Source organism: Herpailurus yagouaroundi, unplaced genomic scaffold (genome assembly GCF_014898765.1).
Source record: "Herpailurus yagouaroundi ecotype Mexico unplaced genomic scaffold, PumYag 198, whole genome shotgun sequence".
Lineage (NCBI taxonomy): Eukaryota > Metazoa > Chordata > Mammalia > Carnivora > Felidae > Herpailurus > Herpailurus yagouaroundi.
The window spans coordinates 9,740,225-9,748,711 of NW_024412429.1; the positions used below are offsets into that span (position 1 = coordinate 9,740,225).

The window sequence follows — 8,487 nt, forward strand, 5'->3', positions numbered from 1 at the left end:
GAGAGAGAGAGAGAGAGAGAGAGAGAGAGAGAGAGAGAGAGAGACTCTATCTCTATCTCTCTCTCTCTCTATATATATATATACATACCTCTCCCTTCTGCCCCTCTCTCCCCTGTTTACACTCTCTCTTTAAAAAAAAAAAAAAGAGAGAGGCACCTGGGTGGCTCAGTCAGTTAAACATCTGACTTTGGCTCAGGTCACGAGCTCACGGTTTGTGAGTTCAAGCCCCGCATCAGGCTCTGTGCTGACAGCTCGGAGCCTGGAGCCTACTTCAGATTCTGTGTCTCCCTCTCTCTCTGCCCCTCCCCAACTTGCACTCTGTCTCTCAAAAATAAACAAACATTAAAAAAAAATTTTTTTTTAAAGGAAGAAAGAAAGAAAATCTAACTAGGGCCATTCATACACTATCACAGTATCACAGTGACATGTTTAGATGCTACTTCTTGAAGACTATTATTTCCATAATAAATTAAAACTATAAATACATAAATACGGGCACCTGGGTGGCTCAGTCGGTTGAGCACATGACTATTATTTCAGCTCCCATCATGATCTCACAGTCCTGAGATTGAGCCCTGCCTCAGGCTCTGAGCTGTCAGTGCAGAGCCTGCTTGGGATTCTCTCTCTCTGCCCCTCCCCTGGCTCACTCTCACTCTCTCTCTCAAAATAAACTTTTAAAAAATAATTACAAATACACATAATGTTATAAATATATAATAAAAATTAAATTAACTAAATAAATTCCAAAATAAGTTAAGTCAATACTGTCAACTCAGATTTCTACCTTGGTGGAAAAATGCACTGAACAAAACCATCACCTTTATACCCACATTTGATTTTTTTCAACACTTCTTTTTGACTACAACAGTCTTCTAATGGTCCTAGAGTGCAACCAAAGCCAAAAGTATTGCCTTCTTTCATTCCATGAACATTCATCACTATTGCTTCCTCATCATGACTACTCAGGGTCCAGCCTTTGCCTTGCACTATGCCCCAATACTTCACCAAACTCTTCGCCATCCAGAACATATGCCAGCTACTCATAACTCTTTCTCTGATCACTGTGGCTCACCTTTTGTGAAGCAGTGTCTTACAGAAGGAAAAACAGTCAGGCATGAACTCTATCCCTGGTCTGCCGTCATTATCTAGCTCTATCCCTGGGACAACTTTCAGAACATCTCTGAACCTCAGATTCCTCAGCTATGTAGAAGATAAAACAGAGCTGTAGAGAGTCGTTGCAAGAGTTCAATAAAATAACAGACATAAACTGTCACCAACATTATCTCCATACAAACCATTATCAAGTCCTCTGACATGTAGGTCACCTGGGCAGGAACTGCTCCTTGGTCACTGTGGGGCCAAAGCCCAGCAGTGGCCTGCTGAGCATGGGCTCTCAAATGTGTCCAGAACCCAAAGGGGCTCTGAGATGCAGCTCATGCCCCAACCCCATCCCCCGCAAAGGCATTACCAGCCACTGTGGCCCCCAAGGCATCATCCTCTGCCCCACTGAGATGCTCTGCACCCCAGCACATCCACCACCTACGTTTTCAAGTCTAGTCTAAAAAAGAAGACACATCCCTCACCATGAAAATTAAGTTAACTATGACTGCATTTCAGAAATCCAAAAATATATTTCTTAAATACCACATTTACTTCATTTATATATTGTTCCACCCCCCCCCCCCCCGTCTCACTAAGAAGATCCTCTTATCCCATTTTCCCCCCTCAGAAAATCTTGACTACTAACACTGGCAGACAAAAATGAATCAACCACCACTGGAGCGCCTGGGTGGCTCAGTCAGTTAAGGGTCCAACTCATGGTTTCGGCTCAAGTCACAATCTCATAGTTTTGTGAGTGTGAGCCCCGCTTCGGGCTCTGCGCTGACTGAGGAGTCTACTTGGGATTCTCTCTCTCCCTCCCTCCCTGTCTGCCCCTCCCCTACTCGTACAGTCTCTGTCTCTCTCAAAATAAATAAATAAAATTAAAAAAAAAAAAAAAAAAAAGGACCAACCACCAAACTCTAGTAAGCACATTTTACCGTTTTAAATTCCTTTCCGGTATATAAAATTAGCTAAGTTCCTATCGTTTGTTTCATTTTTATTATAGTACAAGTTTCACTGAAAAAGTAGAAGAAGGGCTGAGGGACTGTGGCTTTGCAATTCGTATCTTTAATTATACAACTTTCAAATCTCCTGTGCACAGCACCAGAGACCCAAAGTTCTAAAGGCAGCCCCAAGCCACTTCCGCCCCAACTGAAGAGGGCCTTATACCACTGACTACAGCCAAAGAACAGCACGCGGTCCATGCTCCCTGAGTTCGATGTGCCCACACGGTGGACACTTAAAAGTCCAAAAAGGGAAGGCAGACAGACACAGTCACCTAGCATGCTAAAACACACCCACACAAATACACAGAGATGCTTGCTTTACCAGAAGAGCCACATGAAGTGAATCCCTAACAGATTATCTTTAACTCAGGTCATGAATACGAGTATGTAACTTTTCAAACTTGAGTACAGCCGGCATGGTGACACACTAACCACAGAAACAGCTACACATGAGCACTGTGTTCAGCCAGACTATGAAGGCAGCACCTTGCTTAAACCTTCTGCCATTGGATTAATCAGGGGACAGAATGCCCCAAGGAATAAAATCCCCATCACAAACCAGAGTGTATATATAAACAATAAACATTCCACACTGTAAGTGGGGAAAGAACAAAGAATGCCAACTGCCGGTCAACTATGGAGGATTTGTTCCAGGGATTATAATACATATATATAGGTCCTTGTCCTTGTCATCCAGCCAGACTCCAAAAGCATCTTCCTGGGGATACACGTGATGTGATAAGGTAAATACAGACATGCTCAGACTGGAGCCAAGGGAAACACAGCACCTTCATGTCACAAAGAGAGAAAATACTTCTCTGAGGCCAGAACGTGGCTTAATCTTCTTGCATCACTCAGGAAAAAAAAAAAAAAAAAAAAAAAAAAACTATCTAAATTCTATTTCTCAAAGCCCTATTCCAAGGTCATCTTCACAACAAAATCTGTGGTAAACCTCAGCCTTAATTCTTTGAACGGCCCAAATCTTTCTTTCCACGCTTAACTGAAACACATGAAGAAAGAGACATCCAGGTACACACCTCACCTTTACTGCTAGACCGTGGGCTCCATCAGGCATAATCCATGACTTATCCTGCTCCATGTTGGCAAGTACACACAGCACCCAGAACATGACAGAGATACAATAAGCATCTACTGACTCAAATCATATGTGTTTTCAAATCTTAACTGTGAAACAAAAGTTTTAAAAATGCTGTCTCTAGCCTCATGACTAGTAACAGAATTTAAGGGTATTAAGTAACATTACAAGGGCTGGAAAGAATATAATTAAGTAAAGAGAGTATAGGAGATACTCAATATCACCATTTACATACATGGCATTCACCATTTTCAAAGCCCTTTCAAAAATATTCTGATAGATTCTTATAACAACTCTGAAAGAATTATTATTTCAATTTAACTATGTGTAAACTAATGACTTGAGTGACTTGGAGAGGACCACACCAACTAGTTAAGTGACAGGGCTACAACTTTTTGAAACAGACATATGGAAACAAAGGAACAGAAATGGAAGAAGATGCCAGCGCCCCGGGAAGTAAAACACAGTTCTCTTTTACATCCATCATTATGATATCATAGGGAGTGATCACAAATCTACCAACTCACCTTTTGTGAAGAATCCATAAGGAAGGAAAAAAAAGATCTGCAGTGACTTTTCATTGGCTCTAATGCAAAATTAGCCATTTTCTCACTAGAATTAGTGTATAGATCCTTAAATATGTTCAGTATTGTTATAAATGATTTTTTTTCAATATATGAAGTTTATTGTCAAATTGGTTTCCATACAACACCCAGTGCTAAAATGATTTTAAATCAAAAGTGGCTGTCAAATCTCTAAGTTTAAGAAAGTTGATCGTTGGGGGACCTGGGTGGCTCAGTTGGTCAAGCGTCCAACTTCAGCTCAGGTCAGTATCTCACGGTTTTGTGAGTTCGAGCCCCACATCCCACTCTCTGCTGTCACCACAGAACCCGCTTATGATCCTCTGTCTCCCTCTCTTTCTTCCCCTCACTCATGTGTGCTTGCTCTCTCTCTCTCGCTCTCTCTCTCTAAAAAATAAATTAACATTAAAAAAAATAAAGTTGATCATCACTATGCACAGTGGTGCAAAAATAGGACCAGGCTTGGCATAAGCATAAAAAGTGTGTGTATGCATATGTATGTGTATATGTGTGCATGTGTGTATGTGCAGTTAAGTATAGAGGCATTCATAAAATATTCCTTAAATACAACCAAATTCAAATTCAAGAGAAGCTTTTTATACAACGGAAACTTTTTTATACGAAAAATTCAAATTCAAAAGAAGCTTTTTATACAACTGAAACTTTCATATACTGATAGGTGGGGGCATAAAATGGCACTACCACTTTGGAAAATTGGTGATTTAAATGTATACCTGTACCACGACCTGAAAATTACACTGTGCATGCACAGATCCATAAAAAGACATGAATGTTCAGAGCAGGTTTAGCCATAACAGCCAAAAACTGGAAGCAACCCACATGCTCTTCAATATAGGAATGGAGTAATTGTTTCTTCCTTGAATGGAAAACCAACATCAATCAAAAAGAACAAACTAATAGCACACACAACAGGGATGAATCTCACAAATATCACAGTGAGTGAGAAAAGCCAGACACAAAGGGTATATGATCAATGAGCATGAAGTTTACATTAACACAAAGTTCAAGCACAGGCCCAACTTATCTGGGTCACCTCTCAGCAGGGTGCACAACCTGGGAAGGGCCAGCAGGTACCTGTGAGGGATGCTGGAAATGTTCTACATCTTGATCTGGTTGGAGGTTACGTGGATGACTGCACAGGTCAATGATCACTGAGATGTAAGCTTAAGACGAATACACTTTACTGTATGATGATGTACTTCAAAAATATTCTCCCACTTTTACAACAACTATTCAATAGCCATATATGGATGCTTTATGATGGATTCCACCTTAGAAAACAAATAAGCTATTGAACAGTGAAGCATGAATTCTGTTAACACGCTATGTAAGTACATCTCTTCTTTTCAAGACAGTACCTAACACTTAAACATTGCTCAATAAACACTGGTTGAATGAATTTCACATGTAGTGACAGTTTATGTTTTAGAAGTCCAGAGGTACCTGTATGTATGTATGTATACACAGCATAATATCCTCAATATAATATACCCAATAGATGTGAAACACTATGGCTCTTGTCCAATTAATTACTTCTGTCACCTCTGTCCAATGAATTCCTTTCTTTTGCACCTCCAAGTACAAGAAATACATGCTAGGTGTTAAACTTACATCATATGGAGCAAGGCAGATCTTAACTGTGCAAGGTGAAGATGGCATTACTTTCATTGTTTACACTGCCAGTCTGACACAGGCCAGTAACTCTTGGCTATGCATACAGGGTGACCAAAAAGGCTGACACGCATGATACACTGGTCAGAATCATCTAATCTAACCGCTTCAGCCTGGGCAGAAAGCTGCACTGGTATCCCTGCCGGTGGGAAAGGAGAGTGAGGGGCATCCAAGAGAATGGACATACTCGGAGAGGGACACAGGCCAGCAGGAACTGTGTCCACCTTAACATGTTCCCACTGGGACACAGAAACCAGAATTCAGAGTTTGAAAAGTCTGCCTTGGCAGCAAGTTGAGAAAATGAAGCAAATTCTGAATCCACAGGGAGGGGGCTCAGAAAGACCACGACAAGTGACCAGACAAAAGTGCAACAAAGCCCCAGCTCACCTCACTATTGTGGCCCCGCAGGTTGAAGTTTATTCTCTGGGGAGTGTTTCTGTCCCGGCGGCAGTGGCTCGAAGTGAAGGTCACCCCAACAACGCCGCGGCCGTTGCCTGTGGCCAGCCAGCCCTCCTCATAGTAGCGCCGCCGACACACTGGCTTCTCCTTTTCACTCTTGGGAACGCGCCCCTTCCACGACAGACAGAGGATGTTGGAGTCGCTGCAAAGGACAGGCCCATGCTCCACCGCTGCATACATACTTTTTTCCAGTGAACTCTTTTATTTAAATAGTAATGCTGAATGCCAGGAAACTTAAACCAATTCTTTTCATTAGTTGATTGGATTTTTGTGGTTGGCTTGCGTTGTTTTCCCTGACCCCTTTTAATCAAGACTGACCTGGATCTAATCAGAAGGCCAGTATTTTATAAAGATCCACCAAATGCATAGTGAAAAAATTCCTCTAGAAAAGATGATGGCAGTCTGCTAAGAAAAGGTAATGCTTAAAAACAACATGCGTTTGTTTTTCTTTTCAAGTCCTTAGAGGAAGAAGAGCATCATTAACATGTGCCGATCAAGAAACTAAGTTTTCTTCTCTTAACTCAACTTGGTTATTCTCGTTCAGCCTGAGATTCCAGTTTAGTGTAATATGATTCCAGAGACAAAGGGTTGCAAATACATAGATTTCAAGTAACTTAAGGCTTTAAAGAATCCCTCGAGCTGGAATTTTCTCTTTAAAATTTCAGATGCAGAGACAGAACACATGGGATCATCTTCCTTCTGAAGCCACCCTCTGGCATGTTTTCTCAACTAGACAAATTTCTGCTGCTGAAGCTGAAAAAGATTGCATAAAGGGGAAAAAAGGCACACAAACCGTGCAAAAACAGACCAGAATTTGTGCAGACAGCAGTCCAAGTTCAGGAAGAAAAAGACTCTTGCCACTGTTCAGAACCAGAAACTTCCCACCTCAGGGCCCGGCCTGACTTCCCAGCAGGCAGGTGGCTATGTCCTGGTGAGGAGCTGGGCTCCATCTGACCTCCCCCCGATAAACCAGTGCACTCCTTGGTGTCATGGAGGCGGAGAGAGAAAATCCCTTCACTCGCAGGGCCAGAAGGTTCTAAAGCTCTTTAAGTGGCACAAGTGTTTGCCTTGAGTGAATCCTAAATCCTCTTGCCGCCAAAAGCGGGCCTCACTACAGGATTCTGTCTCTTTTGTCCCGTCTCCTTCCTCCCTCCCTATTTGCCTCTCCCCTTTCCGCTCCTAAAGATCACATATTTTTCCATCTTGAAGGAAAAGACTAATCTCAGAATTAAGTCCATCAAGTAATCTTCCTCCTATATGCAAGTCTTCTTGGACTCAACAGGGAAGGGAATCCCTTAAAATGAAAATACAGGCAAGAGTCGGGTTCTTCCAGACTGTTCCCTAAAGAGTCAGCATGTTTTCTGATGGGCGCTCTCCTGCTCACATTCAGAGACTGCTTCCAAATGCCACATGTACAGTCCAAAGAAAAGCAGCTTTGCTTGGATGTTCCTTGATATTTATTTTATAAATACTGGTTTCAACTGCTACCTTGAAATGTTACCCTATAGATACAGAAAAGGAAAAGGGAAATAATAAATTAAAATGTCGAGAATATAGTTAACTGAAAAAGGCAAAGGAACCAGTCCATTGTTCAGACTTGTCCCATCATACCTGACCTTGCTTTCCTGAAGTCACGACCACACAGCCAGAGTTACTTCTCAGTCCAGAGTTTTGAAGTCTGTCCAGATCACCAAAACCACTAGAAAATAAAGTGCAAAACTCACTGCATGACCCCTCCTGTGCTGCTTGAAGCCACACTTCACTGCCGGCCACCTTCTCACCAAGCCCTCTTTTTACCCTGGGGAGGTGCTTCTGAGGCTTGAGCTGAGCAAGTTTCCTTTTCTTCTTTCTGCAAACTTTCTTCAACCGCGAAGAGCGTGTGGAAAACTGACCACTAGTAGCGTCCTCCTCCCCCCAGGCTCCTGAGCCCCACAGCGTCAGGTTGCTCCATCTGAGTCTTGCATTAATTTTCATCAGTTGTAAAACTCTTCAAGTGTGCGCCAGAGTGAGCCTGTCTTCCTGTGTAAACGTGTATGTGTACAAAGAAGGGCTTAGATATGCACAGACATGCGCTCTTCGATGGGCACCAAAGCACCTCTTTCCCAGCCGTTTCAGGAACCGTCTGACTGATCACAGCTTGAAGGCCCTGGAGTCTTACAAATCTGTAAAAACAAAACAGGATATGAACAAAAGAACTTGAACTTCTGAAGAAGAGAAGTTCTAGCTGAACAGAAACTGGGAGGCCCCATCTTTACACACACATATATAGATGTCAAGTGGAGCTACTGCTTGCTAAAACTCTCATAGCAAAAGGGCACGCCTAGCCAGCTTATGGACAGCACACAACACAAGAGGCTGAACGCCATGTAACACTTATGCAACTTGCTAGGAGCTGGGTGTGTCTGAATGAAATCCTCCCCTCTATTCTCCCACACCATGCCATCCTTTCTAAGACTCTGGGTCGCGCGTGTGCAACTTTATCCCTCCAGGGGCCATCATCCTAGTTATAGTTGCATAGGCACCTCAAAAAGGAGACTGAAGAGGTGCAGGC

The 8,487-nt window shown here is 42.5% G+C and overlaps 1 protein-coding gene across 9 annotated transcripts in view; it reads right to left on the reverse strand.

The window, feature by feature from the left end:
* TULP4 (TUB like protein 4) overlaps nt 1-8,098 on the reverse strand; it is a 177,663-nt gene extending 169,565 nt beyond the window's left edge. For 6 of the 9 annotated variants that reach the window (XM_040448758.1, XM_040448757.1, XM_040448756.1 and 3 more), the window contains exons 1-2: nt 7,548-8,098; nt 5,865-7,438 (exon numbers count right to left, since the gene is read on the reverse strand). In XM_040448758.1, the coding sequence (XP_040304692.1) occupies nt 5,865-6,116 (252 nt within the window). In that variant the 5' untranslated portion in view covers nt 6,117-7,438; nt 7,548-8,098. Of the gene's footprint in view, nt 1-5,864; nt 7,439-7,547 lie in introns of those variants that run through there. The other 3 variants (XM_040448753.1, XM_040448751.1, XM_040448754.1) reach the window with 3 other exon arrangements.
* Between the last annotated feature and the right edge of the window lie 389 nt (nt 8,099-8,487).